Source organism: Myotis davidii, unplaced genomic scaffold (assembly GCF_000327345.1).
Source record: "Myotis davidii unplaced genomic scaffold, ASM32734v1 scaffold566, whole genome shotgun sequence".
In the NCBI taxonomy this organism is placed as follows: Eukaryota; Metazoa; Chordata; class Mammalia; order Chiroptera; family Vespertilionidae; genus Myotis; species Myotis davidii.
The window spans coordinates 716,785-717,034 of record NW_006296617.1 but is presented as its reverse complement, the minus strand read 5'-3'; the positions used below and the strand labels follow the sequence as shown (position 1 = coordinate 717,034).

The following is a 250-nucleotide window of genomic DNA, read 5'->3' as shown; positions in this document are numbered from 1 at the left end:
CTCCTCCCAATGCCGGTGGTAAACCTGCAGAGCCTGCTGCTGACGGGGCTGCCCAGCCCAAGGGCGCCGAGGGCAATGGCAAGAGCTCGGCGGCCAAGGCCAAGGAGCCCCCGTTTGTCCGGAAGTCTGCCCTGGAACAGCCCGAACCAGGGAAGGCCGGTGTGGACGGGGGCTCCAGCACAGCCACGGACCGATACAACAGCTACAACCGGCCCCGGCCCAAGGCTGCTGCCACCCCCGCCGCCACCAC

The 250-nt window shown here is 69.2% G+C and overlaps 1 protein-coding gene across 1 annotated transcript in view; it reads left to right on the top strand.

Annotated features, from left to right (window-relative positions):
- The window catches only part of ZC3H4 (zinc finger CCCH-type containing 4), a 36,899-nt gene that overhangs the window by 34,163 nt on the left and 2,486 nt on the right, over positions 1-250 (top strand). The window contains exon 17 of the mRNA XM_006772041.2: positions 6-249. Coding sequence (XP_006772104.1) covers positions 6-249 — 244 coding nt within the window. The remainder of the gene's footprint in view (positions 1-5; position 250) is intronic.